The following is a 19,727-nucleotide window of genomic DNA, read 5'->3' as shown; positions in this document are numbered from 1 at the left end:
TTGAGGAGAGCACATGGAGACTATGATATGCCAGGAACCAAAGCTTTGGTAATTCAAAAGATAATTAAGAGCAAGAACAATCCCCTCTGGAGTGTAAAGTAAGAAGCTTGTATCCCTGTAAGTTGAGGGTTCTGTTTTGTGGTTATAACTCTTATATGTACTGCTATGACGGATACAAAATGCTGTAAGATGAGAAGGACTTGCCTGATACACTAGATCATATTCTTTAAAACTTGTTTCTTGGACTGACACAGAGACATAAAAATTCTATTTGAGTTATCTCTGGAATCTCTAGTTCTCCAAAGATACTAGTGAATTAATTTTACCTGAACCAGAGGGTGGTAATCTCCATTACTAATAAAGGATTCCAGAGATAGGGTGGCAACAGGTGCACTAGAATGGGTCCTGACTATCTCAAGTTTAAAGTCTTTGCCACAAAGTCAGCTACAAACAATAAACATATTGAAATCCAGTCCTTGCAATGCATGCCACTCCCTGTAATAAGTATATGTCTCACTGACCTGCCTCAGAGATGCAAATGACAGACAAAAATTCAGAAGTGAGGGCTCTAGCTTGTAAGGGGATTTGGGGATTTGGTGAGACTCCTCAAGAACAGGGAAAAGGAGGCTCTAATTGTTAGATGAGACTTCTAATTTCCACACAGAAATCCCCATCTAGTCCATGAAACTTAAAAACTTGCAAGACTAAGGCCCTACAGATCTTGAGGAAGAGAACAACAATCTTAGTGAAAGAGGAAAAGACAATAAGTCTGTGACCTGATGAATAATAATGTTTGCCTTATTAATACTCTTTTCATTCCTCCAATTCCAGAATTGCTCCACTTGACCTAGTAGAGGTTGGTGGTTGAGGCTCTGCAAGGTTCAGCAATGGCTCTGGCTGCTTCTCCTGAAAATCCTCTGCTTCAGAGACTGTTGGACAGTCTCCATACATGAAGATGCCAAATCTCTGGGATCTTTTGTAATCTGAAAATGTGGCTGGCGAAACAAATTATAAACATGAATCCTACTCAAATTGCCCAAAAACATGGAGAGGTCACTGTCAAGTTCTTAACTCACAAGACTATTTGGGACTTGCCTACTGAGTCTAAACAGTGGGAACGTGTCAACATCGTGCTCCATCTTAGAATGCATCAGAACATCTACCTTAAGGTTGCTTGAACTGAGTGAGCAGAGCAGTACACTAGCTGCTTACAATTGAGGCTCTTTGCTAACAGGTCCACAAAAGGTGTGCCCTTCTGATGTCAAAGAGCCTTAGAGATTTCTGGATACAGTAACCAATCTGATAAAAGACTGCTTCCTACAGAGGGGCTGCCTGCTGCTAAGCTGTGTCTTCCTGGAAAGAACTTTGGCCCTATCTCAAATTTGTTTGATTCTGCCCACACAATGATATCCAATGTTAGATGGATCAACACCTTGGATCTTGTACTGTCCTGATTTTCAAGTAACCCACTGTCATCAAGTTATTGGTCATCATACCTAGTATCTGGCCTGCTGCAAAATGTGAGAATGTTTGGAGTCCTAAGAAGAAAAAATGGCTTTTAACTCAAGGAAGCTGATGGGCTGCTTCCTGTCTAGTGAAGACCATGTTCCCATTGACTTGTAGTCAGCAGGTGTACTCCCCACCATTAGCCTGATACATCTATTAACATCAAAAACTCCAAAAAGAAAGGGGATTACCAGAACTCCTAATTAAGCACGACAGGTATCTTGCCACCACTGGAAATCCTCATGAATGCTGTCTAAGGCTTGACTGAGTAATTATCCTGCAGAAACAATACCTTCCACTATCTTACCAATTGCAGCTGTATTAATGACAAGCTGAAACAGTTGTGGAGGACCAGTTTCTCTAAAAACACAAGGCAACAAATCGAGGATTGCCACTACTTGGCTGGAGGGTCTAGGCTGCATTGTAACTCATGGATCAGTGATAGCACTCTCCAGATCCTGTCCTTTGACAAGCAAACTAGGGCTGCTTCTTTCCCAATGATCATACCTAGATGCATGGCTCTATTCAACAGCAATGGGTCTGACTTCAAGTTGATATAGATGTTGATGTGAAGACCTAAGCATCGACACACTTCAATCATAAAGATCAGGCAATACTGCTGATGATGCGGTCATCTCCAACCAGTCATACAGGTATCTCTAAAGCCTGATGTTATTCTTGTGAGCTTACGATACACTAGTGCAGAAGTCCTTGTGAAAACTTAGGGGAAGATGACAAACCAAAAACATAAACTTAAACCAAAATACCTCTCCTGGCCAAACAAGGTGAAGGTACTTCCTTAAACCCAGGTGCACTGGGAATATGAAAATACCCATTGTTGAGGTTAAAGGATCCTAGAAAGTCACCCTCCCTCATGGACTGATGAACTGAGGCCACTGTTTCCATTCAGAAGTGGATTTGCTTCGCAAAATTGTTCAGTAAGCTGAAGTTGATGATAGGCTATCATAGAACTGTCACCTTTGGACTAAAAATAAATGACTGCAGAGCCCACACAAATTTTCCCATACAACCTCATCCACCAGCTTCAGCAACATCAACCTCATCTTACTGTCAACGGCCTGGAGCTTCTTGGAATCACAAGTATACATGCTGAAGCTTACCAACCTTGATGAGAACGGGGGTTTGACCAAAGAAACAAAAATCAGTAGCCATTCCTGACACTTCCAATACCTAAGGCTCTGCTCCTAACATCTGCATCAATCTTCAGAATTTCTGGAGACATACCCAACTGGCAAAAACACTGTGGGGAATACTTTTTTACTTCATTCTGCCCAATTAGCAGGGTAATTCATCGTACATTATCGGCAACTTGCCTCTCTTGGTCAGAAATGGCACCTGCTGGCCCCCCTTGCTGCAGCAGTACTGTTGAGGACACAAGGATATAAAAACTAGAAAGCATTCTCTGTTGTATGGATATAGTCACAGGCCCGGCCACGGACTTCCAACTGGGATCAACTGCTGTCTGGAAAAGGTTATGCCTTCACTGGCTCTAAAACTCTCAGGTACTTGATGCTGGAGGAGGACAAGGTCAGAGGTTCCCCATCATCGAGTCCTACTTCCCTAGGATTTATCAATGTTGTCCAATGACTTGACCGGTTCTGGAAACAGCAAACAGGTGGCTCCTAAAACTGAATAAAGAAGATGGCTGCTTTAGAAATGTTTCTGTCACAGATCAGCAGCCCAAGATATGACAGAATCGGCATGGGCTGATGCTGGGCAGTGCAAAGAAATTCTGGCAGCTGTAAGTTTGTCCTATAATTTATTGGTAATTCTGCTCTCCATCTTCAGTTTAACATCTATCACGTCACTTTGGCCTGAGGCAAACCAAAAACCAAGCTGGTTGGGTTGGTTCCAGACCCTGTGATTGACATCATTCATAATTTTCTCCTGTTGCCCAGTCTGAAGATGCCACACACACACACACACACACACACACTGATCAAGCACCTTTGAGAAGGGGCATCCTTGGGGGCCAAAGCTGTTTCAGGTTCATATTCATAGATCTGTTTGACTAAAACCACAGGGGACTGGGTTTTGGAGGACTTCATCTTCTTGGTTAGTGTAGCTGGAGTCTTCAGGATTGTTACCTGGAAAAGAGTGGGCTTCCTATTTAGGGATGCAGGTGCAAAACCTGATCCCAGTGATTATGAATGTCTTCTCTTAGACCTCTTTGACAAATTTTTGAGGTGAGAGAAAAGGAGACCTCCCACAGATCAGAGGCTATGTCTGTACCCAACATCAGCCTGCCCACATATGAACATCTGCTGACTGGCTGCCTAACTACATCACAACTGAAGATGGGTAGTTCCTTTACTGCTACCAAGAAGGAAGATTCCTGTACTCCTCTGGAGGCCAAGGCTGAAGATTCCAGAGCAGAAGAAACAAACATGTTGGCGAAAGCACTTCTGGTCCATCTCATCCTTTATATTGTCCTGGAATAACATGAGCCTTGGGCAATGACCAATCACTGCATGTCTTGCAGGTGAGGTCAAGTGAGCACACCTGCACTTGGCAGCTGCCATACAATAGATGCAGGCCCAAGTACACAGATGACACAAATTCATAGCTGGACTAATCTGATCATCATTTACATGTCTACTGAGGCATACTATAACTACAGGGAAGTCTGAATATAAAAAAATTGAATATCAAAATCACACATATGAAGAGCTATTTGCACACAAAAAATACATTGGCAGAGGCATTATAGAGTATGTCAATATGGCAATGTTTGAGATACAGAAGACAATGTCAGGGTATAAGCACATTATCAACAAATCAGTGCAGAGCAAAAGCTAGCATCAATTATGGAAAATATAATTTTGTTATTTAAACATATTAAAGAATTAAACAAAAAACCACCATAAAAAACAGCCTACCAAGTGAAAAATACCACCAAGCCCATACCAGTACAGCCCTGTATATCAAATAACAAAAGATTACAGGTAACAAAACAATGCACCGACAATACCAAAATTACCATTTGAAGATGTATGACCAGCACTACTTATTCTTCAAAGTACAGTATAACTAAGAAAAATATGTACAACCTAAAGTTAGCTAAAAAAAAAAAAAAAAAAAAAAAAAGACAACTAACAATTAGTCTGCAGTAAGCATTAAACCTAATAAATGACACCCAAGTATAGAACAAAAACCATTGGAGAAGATATTAAGAACTGTAACAGATGCAAATAAACCATATTTTCAGAATTAATAATATAATCACTGATAACTTTCACTTATTAGATGTGAGTGCCTGAGAATCATACAACAGAAAATGGCAACTGATAACTAACTGCTAAGGTGTAAAGCTCCCACTAGTACCATTCAAGATGAAAATAAATTAAATCACTGCAAACAAATTATATTAGGAACAAATGAAATAATGTGTAATAACGAATAATAAATGGTGATCTTGCATTCAGCAGCAAAGAAAACAGTCTGGGGATTCTGTTCACCTGATGACAGCCTTACATACACAAAAAAAGTGAGGCAGCTGACTGACAGGTAACGGAGACTTTAGGTAAAGCATGTGATGTGCGCTATTGACCTTCTTCTAACTCTCAGACAAAAGATCACAGTATCCCGGGACATCTCAAGACCAAAAACATGGGCATATACAAGAGATGGGGTTGTGGTGAAACAGAAGTGAAAATAATTCATTTCTTAAATGTATTTCATATTCTAAAATACAATGGCCACTGGAGTGTGGTGCACAAAAATTCAGTTAAAACAATACTGCATTCACTGCTGACAGTTCTACTGTGTTAAATACAAAATGCACGTCATCTCCAAACTCCCACAAAAACTGAAGTAAAAACTCTACATCAAGGAATGATTACACTACTGCTGCGAGATTCTTGGAAATCATAGAAATTCACAATTTGCAAGCAAAAATATTTTTTGAGGCCTGCAAATAAGACAAGTTTTTTTTTTTTTTACAAAAAAAAAAAAAAACGGTATCCTTTATTTCTCAGTAATGTATTTGGCAAATAGAATTTTTAACAAATATACAATAAAAGTTTGACTTTTCTTCAAATCTTTTTTCACATGACTGAGGCAACACCAAGGACTAACCACACTGTTTGCTCACAAAGACTCAGCCAAAAGTTATACCTTTTGTTTAGGGCAATATACAGCAGTTCCGTCAGCTCTTAAAAGGGGACAAATGTTTAAATCAACTCCAAAGATTGATGACTCAAGTAGACAGCCACTTACGGTCATCATCACTTGAGAGCAATATCTAAACCCCTCATTATGAGGTCTCTCATAGACCACCTGAGCTTGACTTCTAACCTCAATAAAATTACACCACAAAAAGTCTGATGAGTTGTTCCTCCATAAATGAGAAGCTTACACAAGCCTAAGTGTGATCAGTGGCTTTCAGGTCTAGAGAAGTCAAAACTTTGCTTTTGGGCCTTGGCAGTTATGGTGGCACAGACCCTTTATGGAGGAAAAATCAGTCAGACTTTTTGTGGTGAAATTTTAATGACCTTAAAAGTCAAGCTCAGGTGGTCTCTGAGAGAACTGAGAGAGCTTAGAGTGAGGATGTGAAGATCTTGCTCTCTAGTGGTGACGACCATAAGTGGTGGTCTACCCTCAAGTCATCACTCTTTGGAGTTAGATTGAAGTATGTCTCACCATGTAAAAGCTGATGGAACTGCTGTTTATTGCCAAAAACAAAAGGTAGAACTTTTGGCTAAGTCTTTGTGAGCAAACAGTGTGCAGTATTGAATCCATGGTGTTGCCTCAGTCAACACCCAGGGGTTAACTGAAGCCTTGTACTGTATATGGAATTTGCAGATAATGTGGGGACAAGTGCCACTAGCATTGGCAGAGGTATTTACCAATACAAATACTTTTACTTGACCTACAAAATTTGTTAGAAACTGAAAGGGTAAGGGAACTGGTTCTTCATATTTCACAATTTTTTGTCTTTCAACATGGGTTTGGTCCTGAAGAAGGCATATACCTGTAATCAGACTTTTACTGTATATATACGTATATGTAAAATTTGGCTCTAACCAGTGTCCAGACTAAAGCTTGATATATTTTTCATTAATCACTAATTTAAGCAAGAAAAATTCACATAAAAAGCTTTGACTACAACTACCATTTAAATAACATTCTGACGTGCAAACACTACATTGTTCATTGGTTAAATGTCTAAAATAAAAAAGCACATGAACAAGGACAAAAAAAGATGTGGACAGACAAACTGTTCCACCTACAATTATGCAGTCTGGTTGCTCTACTTTATAAGCAATAAGAACAAAGGCAAACAATTTCCTGAAACCAGATGGCATGAGGATAGCATTGTCATAAACAGTTTCTTAAATATATGGCTGATTCAATGAACCAGCATGGTTCACATTTAATGTTGCTGGTAGTTTTTTGCCTTGATCTTTTTATAACTGATACTAAAAGTACTTCTGCCATTTCTTTACAATCATACTAGCTTTTCATTTTCTTTTTGCATAGTAGTCTGGTTGCAAATGGCAGAATATATCATGTAGATGGAAAAAACGACAAGAGTAGGAGATCAGAATCATTGGCATATGTCTATACAGAAGCCCATGTGAATCACAAAAGAGGAAGTATTCAGAGGCACTAAACATACATGTGTACTACCCCTTGCTTTACTGTAATTGTGTATCTGAGTAAATGTTATTTATAGCATTGTAAACAATAATCTCTTGCTCTGAGGTCCTGTTTTTTATTCCTGAAGTATCTAGTTGCAAAACTGTAATATGAATTAACACTGGAATGCACTGAAATTCCCCACCAGGAAGAAAAGGAAATGAAAAAAATAGACAAGAATGATCAGTGCTCCATCAAAATGTGCACAATCATATAATGTGAAAATGCAACAAACATGAATAACCCACCATGGTTATAACAGGAATACTTGACTGTTCAACTACTAAGCAAGCTATTGCAAAAGTAAGCAGACTGTCCTTGCAGATTAGATTTTGTTCCAACACTAGTTAGCTTTCCAAAGGTGAGGACCCTATCCGACAGTGAATTATCTCCATAAAGGGATGGGTGGTTTCATACTGGTTCTAGAAGTGGTAAATTTGTTTAAACAGTGAATTGCTACTCCACTTAAAGGGAAATTTATCCCAAGTAGGAGTAAGGTGCTTCAACAGTGAATCAATAGCCAATTCATAACAAGTAAATGAATGCTTTATCTTATGCTTTAGTGGCTTAGAAAGATAATTCCAGAGTTAGCTGTCTCATGAGTGAATATGCTCTTCAAAAGGCTGGCAATAGGTCAACTTTTCTAACATAAAACAGAAGTCTTCCATTAGTACACTAACTTCCAAATCATTGCATGACTTCCCTTCTGAAAGTTAGCAGTTAAAACATAGAATAGACTACACCACTACAGAACTGGAAAGTTTTGGAACAGAATATGCTCTTTCATCTGCAAGTAAATACCAACATCAGTGTTCAGTCAACCCCTGGTATTCACGGGGGATAGGGACCACAACCACCCACGAATAGCTAAAATCTGGGGAAACTTGAGACCCCCTTGAAAAAGCTTATAACTGACTATCTTAATAGTTCAAACACCAAAGACTCCCTCTACAAATGCTTATAACTGCTTATTTTAATAGTTCAAACACCAAATATACCTTAAACTATCATCCTAAAACACTTCAACATCATTTCAAAGTCATCATTACCCTTAAAAATATATGGCTTACATATATGTGTGAAATCTAATCACGTTCCCCCTATATTCAGGGACAGCCATTTCCTCTCGTACAGTTTTAGTTTTGGTTTCAAATTTTTATGTTTATGATACAGTAATTCATATTTCATTAACAGAGAGAGTAATTCATATTTCATTAACAGAGAGAGAGAGAGAGAGAGAGAGAGAGAGAGAAACTCACACCCTAGTGACAGTAGTACACAAAACATCGGAGCTACAAGCACAGTGACTGGCTACTTCCAACCCTTCCAGCCAATAGCGTGTCCTCATGGAGTGAGAAAGAGGGTGTGAACTGAGTTACGTTTACATCGGTAAAACAATTACAAATGTCAAGACAGTTTTTTTTTATACAGTACATATTACAGTAATAACAGATCAATATTGAGGGATTTTACTATAACATTATTGATATTTTGCTGTGTTTACATTAATATTAATATTTGAAAATTAGTAAATAATTTTTTTATCATAAAAAAATGTATTCAGTCACGAAAATAAATAAATACAGTAATTCGTGAATACTGCTTTACGAAAAAATCAGCAAATACGTAAATTTTCTGCGAATAATTTGGAGATACGTTTCATAGAAAATTCCGCAAGTAGGTGAAGCAGCGAATGCTGAACCGCAAATAAGCGGGGCTCAACAGTATTAACTACACTAGCAAGAATCTTGTACTTCACTTCTCAAATTAATAGCCAATTACAGTAATCCTTTAATTACCTGAATTAACAGAGCCAAGGCCCTGTCAGATAATGATGAAATCCAGATAATGGCGAGTAAAAAAAAATCTGTGGGTGTGCAAGGGCACTTCCGTAAACACTATATATGCTTATAAACAGTAACCATCACAGTTTAACTGAAAACTTAATTCAAAATGCAATTATTTTCCCATATTTGTAAAGAAATAAACTCCATAAATACACTTAAAAGCAAAAAAAGCAACACCTCTTCTTTTTCTTTCGTATATGACACCTACTGTAGTTCTGTCGGCTAAACAACATTTTTCACTTGCCCAAAAAACTGTAAAATACATCGTATTGTTCACAAAGAAGTAAACTCCTTTTTCTCTCGTATGCAAACAATATGATAGCTTACACAAATAAGCTTTGTCACTTACCTGTGTGCACTGCTCTTCATGCTTACAATTGCCAGACATTTTGACAACTTGTGAGGAGGTTTAAATGTCCTCCTCCACCTCCTCCCACACCACCAGTTTGACTGTCACTGAGACCAGCATCATCTTCCTCTGCCTCCGGCAATTCCCTGGAGACATTAACTGGTGAAGTGGCCAGAAGAGGCGTAAAGGTATAGATGGTTAGGGTCATCGAAGTGGGGCACTGACACATCAGATTCTTGACCAAAAGAAGGACTGAATTACCGAAGAAGTGGATGGCGATGGACCTGGGTGTACAGGGATTCAGGGTCTGAAGAAACTGTTGAGGGTACTTTGATGACAACCCTTTGATACTTTCGTATTTGCGCAGCCCATCCAAGGCCCCAGGGTAGTCGATGGGGTTCATGTTGGGTTTCTCCAATATCTCAATAACTGTATCGAAGGACGTTTGCATATGCTTGTATGAGGGCAGTCATTATGAACAGCCTTGTCATCATTGTCGTTATCATCTTCAGCCACTTCCTCGTCACAGCTGACGTATTCATATCAGTCAATAAAAAGCAATAAACGTGATGTTTCATGACATGTTAAGTGATGTCGAGCTTTTGAGCAAATAGCAATGGCAAAAGCTAACTCTGTCTCTCTACCTCTTTTGTTGTGTGTGTTTGTGTGTGTGTTTCTTAGCACAGTACTGTATCATGTGTTGCCATTTTTTTTGCTTTGCTTGATTCACAGTACGGTACTTCATTACTAGTTTAGTTGACTCTAAGTATGATTAGCACACAAATCATAACAGTACACAAGAGAATATTTTTTCTCTGTTGATATTTTATCTCCAATCACCGTAAAAATATTAAAATGCATATTTGCGTATGCAGGCAAGACAAAACCAAACTCTAGCAAGTTCACTGATGCTATCAAATGAGTGTGTGTGTATGCACATACCCTACACACACAATTGCACTTATCTTTTGGTTTGTAAAAATAAAATATGAGAAAATACAATAAAAATATCAATGAGACTAGCATAAAATATATATAAAAGTAAAGGGTGTGTGTGCTACTGTATTAGGCTTCAATGTAAGCAATACCTCAGTTCTCTCTCTCTCTCTCTCTCTCTCTCTCTCTCTCTCTCTCTCTCTCTCTCTCTCTCTCTCTCTCTCTCTCTCTCTCTCTCTCTGTGTTCTTTCTTTGTTACAGTGCAGTATTGTACATGTCCTTTAATAAAATATGGAAAAATCAAGCATAAAAACATGAAACCAAATAGGCTCTGGGAAGATCACCAATGCCATCGAATGAGTGAGTGCGTACATACGTACCCTATGCACATGATTGCGTTTATCTTTTGGTTTGTAAAAATAAAATGTAAGAAAATACAGTAAAAACATAAATGAGAATACTGTAGCATAAAATATAAATAAAAAAGGTGAAGGAGTGTGTATTATTGTATTGGGCTTTGATGTAAGCATACCCCACTTGCAGTTCTCTCTCTCTCTATACCATATCTCAGTACTACACATATCCATTAATAAAATATGAATTACTGTATCGTAAACAAGAAAAAACAAAACCAAGCAAGCTTTAGCAAGTCAGATGTCTACCTAGCCCTCTGCACCCCATCCAAAACTGCATCACCACCCACTCCCAGCCAGGAACTGCAACCCAGCTCCACCCACATTCCAAAACAACCCCTTCTCAGATTGAGTTCCTCTACACAGCCTCAATGCCCCTCCACCCCCAAGGCGCCAAGCCATCTGACCCACCCACCACCTAGGGAACTTCTCCAGGCCTCCCCCAACCCCGAAAACCCTTTCTCACTGTTCATGTGTTTAAGCAGTGTACCAATATTTTCCTGTAGCTGCCCACATTGCCAACCATTGAGAGCAGTTTTCAAATTTTTTCAAATTTTTTAATATATATATATATATATATATATATATATATATATATATATATATATATATATATATATATATATATATATATATATATATATATATATATATATATATTTGGGGCCTTGGTCCCTGGTCCAGGTGTATCGGATAAGGTCGAGTTCCCAATAATAGCGATCCGGATAATTGAAGGATTACTGTAGTGGGATAGATGCTCCATAGTTATACAGTATATCCCAAGAGTTAATGAGTTTTCCAAATAGTGCATACACTGCTTTGCCACTGGGTTTGATATTCGAACAGTAGACAGATTGTTTGGGCAGAGTATTAAATGTTTAACTCCTTAATTAGTTATTCCAGCTGTTCTACAAGAGGTGACTGTTTGACAACAGTGAACAAACTGTTCCATCAATGCATAAATTGCTCCATAAAGATGACTTCAACAACTACTACCCTAGTTATTCCAGCACAACATAAAAAGTTCAATCAATGGATTTGTTACTAAAACTGTGATTACAATGACCCACCTGCCGATTAGTTTTTATGAATGTTCCATCAATGGGTTAAATGACAACATAAGCACAAATGATGAATCACACAAAACAAATTACCTCCAGTGAATATATCGATGTCAACAACGCCACACCAATTCAAAATACTTCATTAGTTAGTGCAAAACCTATGTAGCTATGAACAAAATAAATCACTAGTGATACTATACATAAATGAAAATGAAATTCTAATAAGCTGTGAGCAAAACATAATAAATTTTCAAAATGCACTTTTAATGAAAAATGTTCTTATAATTAAAACAAAATTTGCTATTAACACATTATAGTATAAGACAAATCTAAAAAAGGACTTTACAAATGTACAATATGAGAAGCTCTGCAAAATGGCAAAATCATTTTACATATACTCAACATACTTTGACAAACTTTCCATCAGCATTACGATTTAATGTATAATATTTGAAACAAAATAAAAAATCAAACACTGAAATGTACAAAAGCACATTAGAATACGAAATAATCTGAAATGAAAGGCAGACAATAAAATATATATACTAAACCTGTATTCTAAATAATGTAAAATCATTTCACAGTACCCAAAATGAATTTAAATCACTGAAGTTACTATGTAAAATATGAATACAGTACAATTAGTAATAAGTACAATTATAACCTCTTAGTGCACAACTGCTTCAAAATGTATAAAAACTATAATCAAATACTATACCATCAAGGTATACACTCCAAGAGTTGGACACTTGTAAGTAAGCTTTTGGGTTAAGTCTGAATGTAAGAGTTACAAGCTCTCATGTGCCTGCTAGGGAGAGGCATCACAAAGTACTGCTCAAATATTCGTTTATATAAATTTGTGTTCACCAGCTGTGCTGCTTCATTAAATTTATCTCTGCTGGTTGTCACTGCACTTAACTTGTGTGTGCTTTCTGCCATTATGATGAGGTTGGTAAAATGTAAGAATAGGTCATTGGCCTTTTACAACAATACAGCAGCTTGCCTCAGGGGCTGAATGAGGGCTGATAAGAGTTCTGACAAAATAAACACCGAGATTAATCTTTTCAAAAAACAATCTCATCCAATTAAAGTGAGTGATGTGGTATTTAGTGCTCTCCATAGTCCATTTTCAGAGCTCAACTTTTTGTGAATAATGCTTGTAAGATAAGCCACTAATGAATAAAGGTGTTTGAAGACATAATACAGGATCTGTCAAGAAGGTTAATTATAAATATTCTGAAATGTTACATACTTGAGAGAGAGAGAGAGAGAGAGAGAGAGAGAGAGAGAGAGAGAGAGAGAGAGAGAGAGAGAGAGAGAGAGAGAGAGAGAGAGTACTAACCAGATAGTGAAGGATATCTCCTTGCTCCTCCAAAGTCTCAGCCTCCCTCATCTGTAGAAGTAATTCTTCTAATTCCACATTTTCATAAACAGCATCAGAGGCCACTCTGCAACATAAAGTTGGGTTGTAGTTAAAACTTAACAGCTAAAGACGTCACTTCAATTACCAAGAACTATAGAGACATCTACATAACTGAAAACTTTCAAAACACAAACCACTAAACTCAATCAAAATACCAGACAAATATGACCCTATATAAGAAATCATTCAAAATTACTATTTCCATCAATAAAACATTATAACTGAAGGGTTGCATAACAATTTCACTAAAAATATACAATACAGTACAGTACTACAAATCAAATCCCAACATTTGGCATAATACATTCAAAACACAGACACATCGAAAGCTTACAAATGCAAGACCAAGTTTCAGTTCAAAATGCAAGCAATAATACATGTGGCGCTTCTGTTGTAAAGCAGAGAAATTCTCTGGTCAATTTCTGTCCACTTTCGTTAACCTCAAAGTCCACAAACAGGCAAATGGCCTTCTTTTCAGAGCCAAGTATTACTATTGTACCATCATTATTCTCAACGTTGCTATTGGTGAAATCACTGAAATAAACACTTAACAACAGAAGAATATGCACGCTTTCTATAAAAAGTATTCAAAAGCAAGCACTGTATTTTTTAAGCAAAATAAAAAATCCCTTGAAAATGTATTTAAAGTCACTTTACTACATCTTACAGACCATACGGGAGAAATTTTATGCAACTACCATATTGAATAATAAAATGCTGGCATAACATCACTATCAGCTTGTCCTGTGAAGAAACTATTCCTTAATATCCTATAACACACTAGAGTAAACTTTTGGGTTTTCAAAGTAGTAAACCATTTTTAAGAAATTGAGAGAAATAACCACTATAGATATGAATAGGATCCATTTATAGATGTTATACGAAATAATTTAAAATTACGAGAAAATACAAAAGCCAAGACTTAATCACTCACTTTGAACGTATAAGCAAAATAAATCATGAGAACAAAATGGAGTTACCATAGAGAGGAACAGGCACTACTGCTACCAAGTTTTGGAATTCTCATTCAGCTACTATTTTTCCGGTTGGCATTTACGCTTTAAAATACTATGATGGAATCATATAGTCGCCCTTATGTAGCTCACTGCCTGCAATCATCCTCACTCAATCGCATATTCTCACATTTCCAAGTAATTTTCATTTTCTCTGATCACTCTAGCTTTAATTTCCATACTTAATTTCTTCTCCTTAATTTCTACTTTCATATTCATTTTTCTCCTTCGACTTCATTTATTGTTAATTAATCTGATACCACCATTCCACCAGCAATGCCAGTTCACTGTACTGTACATAAGAGCACAGTTTCATGCATTCTATCTGTTTTGAAGAGTAAGCTGCTCCTTCTGACAGCAAAATATTGTTTTATTTTAATTAGTGAAACAATATGACTTACAACACTTACTCTGTACTCCATAGTTTGAGGGTTTTCTTTTCTGACTTCATGCAAATTCCTCTGCAAAATACGATTATTCCAACACTACCTAACATTAACAAGTGTGTGCAAATGAATAGAAAATGCCCACATAACAAAGTATGCGCATCAGACCTGGAATAACAGCACTCCCACTTCGTGGCTTCGTCCCTGAAAAGTTTGGAGAAGTGGCACATAAATATTCTGCGACCTTGGCCTGGCACATTGCATTCGTTTATTTTTGTTTTATAATTTTTAAAAATTACTGGTCATTTCCTTATACACTGTTATTTGTCAGTAACAATTTACAAAACTCGTTACTTTTTTTATTAAGTTTTTATATGTTTATTTAGTTTTGTTTATTTTAGCTATTCAGTTCACTTTGCTTTTAGTAATCTCTTCTTTTCTCATTCATTTTTTACGATATTTACATTTTCATTTTCTTTGGAAGGCTGCTATGCAAGTTCACACCTTTCTGTTCCCATATAAGTTTGTAAAAAAAAAAATAAGAATAAGAATATCCTCAGAATGAATAAAGTCCTTTAATATGCTAGGCATGTTATGCACTGTTACTTATTCTAGAACGTATTTTTTGTAATTTAATCATAATTATAACCCTCTACCACAATAAAGAAAAAATGCAATCTTGGAAGGTCACCTACTGGATGCTTTCTCGGCATTTCATTGTGAGAGTTCAAGATCGTATCATCACCGAATATATTCATGGTTTATCTCTACTCTGATTAGCCAATCTTTCATAAAACTTGAAATATTCATCTTCGTCGAAATCTTAAGTTATACTTCTTGCAATCTTCCAAAACTGATTTTCCACTGATATATAACAACAAATCGTGACCTGTAGTCAAAACTCATTCATTCCCGCCATCATCATTTAAAACAGTTATCCTTCAATACGTGTGCATAAACCTAATTGTTCTATTAGAGTCACTGTACAAAATACTACCTGTCTATAACATTCACATACGTACATCATTTAACAAGCATCAGACTCAGTCAGCAACTTGCATTCGAATCATAACCTGAGGAGGCTATGTTGATCCGTGTCCTCGACATAAATTACTATTATCTGAATTTTCCAGTTTAACTGCAAAATCCTTCAAGCAATTTGTATACCGTTCTATTAGGTAAATTGAGAGGCAAATATTTTTCCTTTACTTTTCTCAGGATTTCTGTTACATAATGAGGTGAATTGACACTGTAAACACACGTGGTTACTTCATCAACACGACGACAGCCCGATCGATGGGGATCTTTTATTTTTTATTTTTTTTTGTTAACGCTCATGACATCTTGGATCGCACGTCTGCACCACCTGGGCAAGGACAGCATGTGTAGAAACACATGCATAACCAAACATGAGGTTTATGTATATACAACAAACTATATATAAATATATATATATATATATATATATATATATATATATATATATATATATATATATATATATATATGTATATATAATATATATATATATATACATATACATATATATATATATATATATATATATATATATATATATATATATAATTATTACTCGCATTAGGATTTAATAAGATGAGATGACTTAGATTCCAGATTCTTTAATTTACAAAAAGTACAATTACACTTTGTAAATTACGGAATCTGGAATCTAAAGCATCCCGTCGAACTGAAGCCGAACGCGAATAGTATGAATATATATCACAATAAGTTTGTGTGGCTATTTGTGATATATATATTTTATATACTGTATGTATGTATGTATGTATGTATGTATATATATATATATATATATATATATATATATATATATATATATATATATATATATATATATATATATATATATATATAAATCTTAACTTTATCACTTGCACAATTGTTCTGCGCATTAATACAATTACTAACAGGACCTCATTAAAACCGGATGGTATCTACGGATACTTGACAATGAAGACTGTTATTCCTAGAAAGCTTGTAACTTTTCATGATTAAATATCTCTGCTAGATACCATCCAGTTTTAATGAGGTCCTGTTATATCCACGACGGAAACGGAAACACTGGACTGCTGCGAGGCCTTTCGACACTAGTCCTTTACTTAGCAGACTGCTAAGTAAAGGACTAGTGTCGAAAGGCTCCGCAGCACTCCAGTGTTTCCGTTTCTTCGTGATTTTATCTTTATTTGTATATTCATCACGTTCCATATTTTCGTGATTCAGTTATATATATATATATTATATATATTATATATACATATATTATATATATATATATATATATATATATATATATATATATATATATATATATATATATATATATATATATATATATATATATATATATATATATATATATATATATATATATATATATATATATATATATATATATATATATATATATATATATATATATATATATATATGTGAAGTCTATCACAGGAATAACGTGTTCTAAAATAAAGACTATATGGCCACCAATGGTGTGCAAGATCTTTCGACTTTACTTGGAGGCATTTGCTTGATAAGATGACAAAGATTTGGCTTTACAAACAACAACCAAGGTTAAAGGAGTCTAGAGCCATTGTAATACATTCGCAGATCATTCATTTGGATTAATTCAGGTACTTGGACGAAACAATGAGAGGCAAAGGACATTAAGAAGGATTACATTCTTCAGTTTGTTTATAATCCCTTTCATATATCTAATATTATTTTCCTTTGTTAGTTGTAACAGTGCTGATTCCATGAGATTTCCTGAGACAACATTTTTACAACTTGCAATTATGCTGCTATAGGACCATTCAATACAGGCCATCACCAGAGTACCAACATTGTTAATAAAATACCGGGAGTGAACTGTGAGTCATTTTTTTGGGCGAGACAAGTAAGGAATAAATTGTCAGAATAAATCAGCATAGATGCTTAGATAGAACTGGCCTAAGAATAAAAGAACATTACTCTTAGGCCAGCTCTATCTAAGCACCTATGCTGACTTATTCTGACAATTTACTCCTTACTTGTCTCGTCCAAAAAATTACTCACAGTTCACTCCCGGTATTTTATTGACAATGTTGGTACTCTGGTGAGGGCAATTTCTTTATATGCATTTTTTTAGTGTTAATTTATGAGAGGATTACATTTACAATGAATATTTCCAACAATGATTTGACTGGCTAAAAGCTGATAAACGAATGTAGTTCTATCTTTCTGTATTTCTTTATATTTTTTAATGTTTTCACAGCTTTACTGCGGCAAGGGTTAAAAAACAAGAGCTGGAGAAGTCCCTTTTGCAGTTCGTTATCCAGAAATTCTGCACTGACAACAAATAATGCTTGAAAGAACGCTGAGGAGAATACAGAGCTATTTAAATTCATATGATGTCCTGAAAAATAATGTGCACAAATTATCTGCTGCTTTTCTATATGTACTAATTTTACGGTGAAAATGTTCATGTCTGATAACAATTTCTAAAAAGAGCAAGGAACCATGTTTTTTTCTAAGTCTAGCATGACAAGAATTACTCATTCAATTTTCCCCGAGATGTTATCTTCATATACTACGTCTTAGGTAACACAGCCAAAATATCGTCTACATGCCGCAACCACTGTGAAGGTAATTGAATAATCTTTGGATATAAATGCATTTTAAAAACACCTTCTATAAATTTTGAGAGAACCGGTGATAGAATGTTACTCACTGCCGTACCAAACGTTTTCTTCAAGTTTTTTCCATTAAAAATATACTTACACTCAATACTACAAAATGAAACTAATTCCAAAATTTGAGGTGTATCAGGGGCACCGATTTCATTCTTTCCACATGCTTAAAAGGAAAACTAAAATCATAATTAATCCACGCTCCCGACTGCTAAGTTCTGACGTTTGTTCCTAATTTACGTAAGTGCTTCCTGAATCGATATGAGAATTTCTCCGAAGTGAATCAAAGGAGTAGATTTCCCTCCCACAGTCAGTCAAATTTTGGAATTTAAAAGTAAGTGATTCAACCGAAGAACGCTAGTCTTGCCGGGAAATGACTCAACTTCAGAGCAGAGGTGTCCTTGGAAAATGACTCGGCCTCCTGTCACAGGCCTTGGAAAATGACTTATTCACTTGGGACAAGGCACTTCTGCAAAATTTCTCAACCTCTGTTCCGTCTCCTCATAAAGCTACTCACCCAAAGGGAAGAAGTCTCCTCGGATCATTACTTGTTTGCAAACACTGTTGTGGGTAAAGAGGTCTATGGTCAACAAAGTTCCTGAATTCTGTTCAATCCCGCTCTCAAGTTATCTCGGTGACACAAAGGCATGTTTTCTTTGGACCTGTCAACTGATTCATTCCCAGCCTACGTAAAGATTATTATTTTTCAAGTAGGAAAAATCATGCGCTGGTCTAAAACTCAATGATTTATATATATAAAAAAATACGGGTATCCTGACCATCGATCTAGAGACCGTGAAATGGAAGGTCGTCAGCCCTAAGTTGCAACAACAGTGACAAAATTCAACATTATAGTCGCATTACAGTTTAAGGATACACACATGCCATTATGACTTAAGAAATATCCGACAGTATAAGGTAAAATATCTGTGCCTGAGGTTGAAAAAGAGAATGGCTTTCACCCATTAAAAACACGTAAGTTACAGCAGGATGAACTTTCCAACACTGCAAGCGATAACTCATGACGGCAAATTACGAACCCGATATATTTCTTAGCAAAAACATCAAAAGCCGTCATAAAATTAAAATACAATTCTATTTGACCAGGTTCTAAGAGGCAGACAGAAGCTAGGAAAGAAAGAACGATAAGATTTACGAGGAACCACAACATTCTATCGATCTCTCTTCCTGAAGGCTGTCAGTTCTTCTTTCAAATCCACAACAATGAACATCATCAGAGCATATACAGACAAAACCAAACACTTAGGGACACACACAAGAGAACTGAAAACCCCGGACACGTTCGTGTTCAACACGATGAAAAGACTACACTCTTTATGATAAAAAGACTTCACTCTTTACAGAACTGTCTGTTAGTTAGTCTGATGGCCTAAGGGGAAGGGAAGGGAAGGGAAGGGAAGGGAAGGG

The 19,727-nt window shown here is 36.2% G+C and overlaps 1 protein-coding gene across 14 annotated transcripts in view; it reads right to left on the bottom strand.

The window, feature by feature from the left end:
- LOC136831460 (probable phosphorylase b kinase regulatory subunit alpha) overlaps positions 1–19,727 on the bottom strand; it is a 239,786-nt gene that overhangs the window by 72,885 nt on the left and 147,174 nt on the right. For all 14 annotated transcript variants that reach the window (XM_067091940.1, XM_067091944.1, XM_067091947.1 and 11 more), the window contains one exon: positions 13,119–13,224. In XM_067091940.1, coding sequence (XP_066948041.1) covers positions 13,119–13,224 — 106 coding nt within the window. The remainder of the gene's footprint in view (positions 1–13,118; positions 13,225–19,727) is intronic.

The sequence above is a fragment of the Macrobrachium rosenbergii genome, chromosome 48, assembly GCF_040412425.1.
Source record: "Macrobrachium rosenbergii isolate ZJJX-2024 chromosome 48, ASM4041242v1, whole genome shotgun sequence".
NCBI classification, from domain to species: domain Eukaryota; kingdom Metazoa; phylum Arthropoda; class Malacostraca; order Decapoda; family Palaemonidae; genus Macrobrachium; species Macrobrachium rosenbergii.
The sequence above is the reverse complement of the archived record's forward strand: the minus strand, read 5'-3'. Positions and strand labels throughout refer to the sequence as shown.